At 65.2% G+C, this 509-nt stretch overlaps 1 protein-coding gene across 1 annotated transcript in view; it reads left to right on the forward strand.

Moving 5' to 3' along the window:
* Positions 1-509, forward strand: part of RNF25 (ring finger protein 25) — a gene marked incomplete at its 5' end in the record, with an annotated part of 4,360 nt that overhangs the window by 3,313 nt on the left and 538 nt on the right. The window contains 3 exon segments of the mRNA XM_010154099.1: positions 5-136; positions 244-276; positions 279-502. Coding sequence (XP_010152401.1) covers positions 5-136; positions 244-276; positions 279-502 — 389 coding nt within the window.

Below are 509 nucleotides of genomic sequence, written 5' to 3' on the forward strand. Positions count from 1 at the left end.
GGAGCCGTACCGGCCAGATGCCAAGACACTGCAGCACCGGGAAGAACTGCGCTTAATGTTCAAGAGGCAGCAGGAGAAAGGGGGCATCATCGACCCCGAAGCGGAGAGGAACCGCTACTTCATCAGCCTCCAGGCGGTATGGCACTGGGGGCAGAGAGCTGGCCCTGGACTGCAGGACCAAGCGCTGTCATCTGCTGTGGGACTCCCCTGTCCCTTTCTTCACTGGTGGCTTCTTTCTTTCAGCCTCCAGCTCCTGTCGATCCAGGCCAAGCAGCCGCTGCCCCCGAGCTGCCGGGGAGATGCCGGTGAGTGCAAGCGCTGCAGACGTGCCGCAGCCGCCCAGCCAAGCCTTGGCCCCAGAGCCGGCCGGGGAGCAGGAGCCTGGGGCAGAACCCGGGCGACCTGAGGGGCCTGCTGTGCCCCAGGAGCAACAGAGCAGGAGGGAGAGGCCCAGAGGGGAGAGGCCAGGACCCAGAGGACAGGGCAGGACACCGCGGCATAGGTTATAT

This window comes from Eurypyga helias, unplaced genomic scaffold (assembly GCF_000690775.1).
Source record: "Eurypyga helias isolate BGI_N326 unplaced genomic scaffold, ASM69077v1 scaffold27576, whole genome shotgun sequence".
NCBI classification, from domain to species: Eukaryota; Metazoa; Chordata; class Aves; order Eurypygiformes; family Eurypygidae; genus Eurypyga; species Eurypyga helias.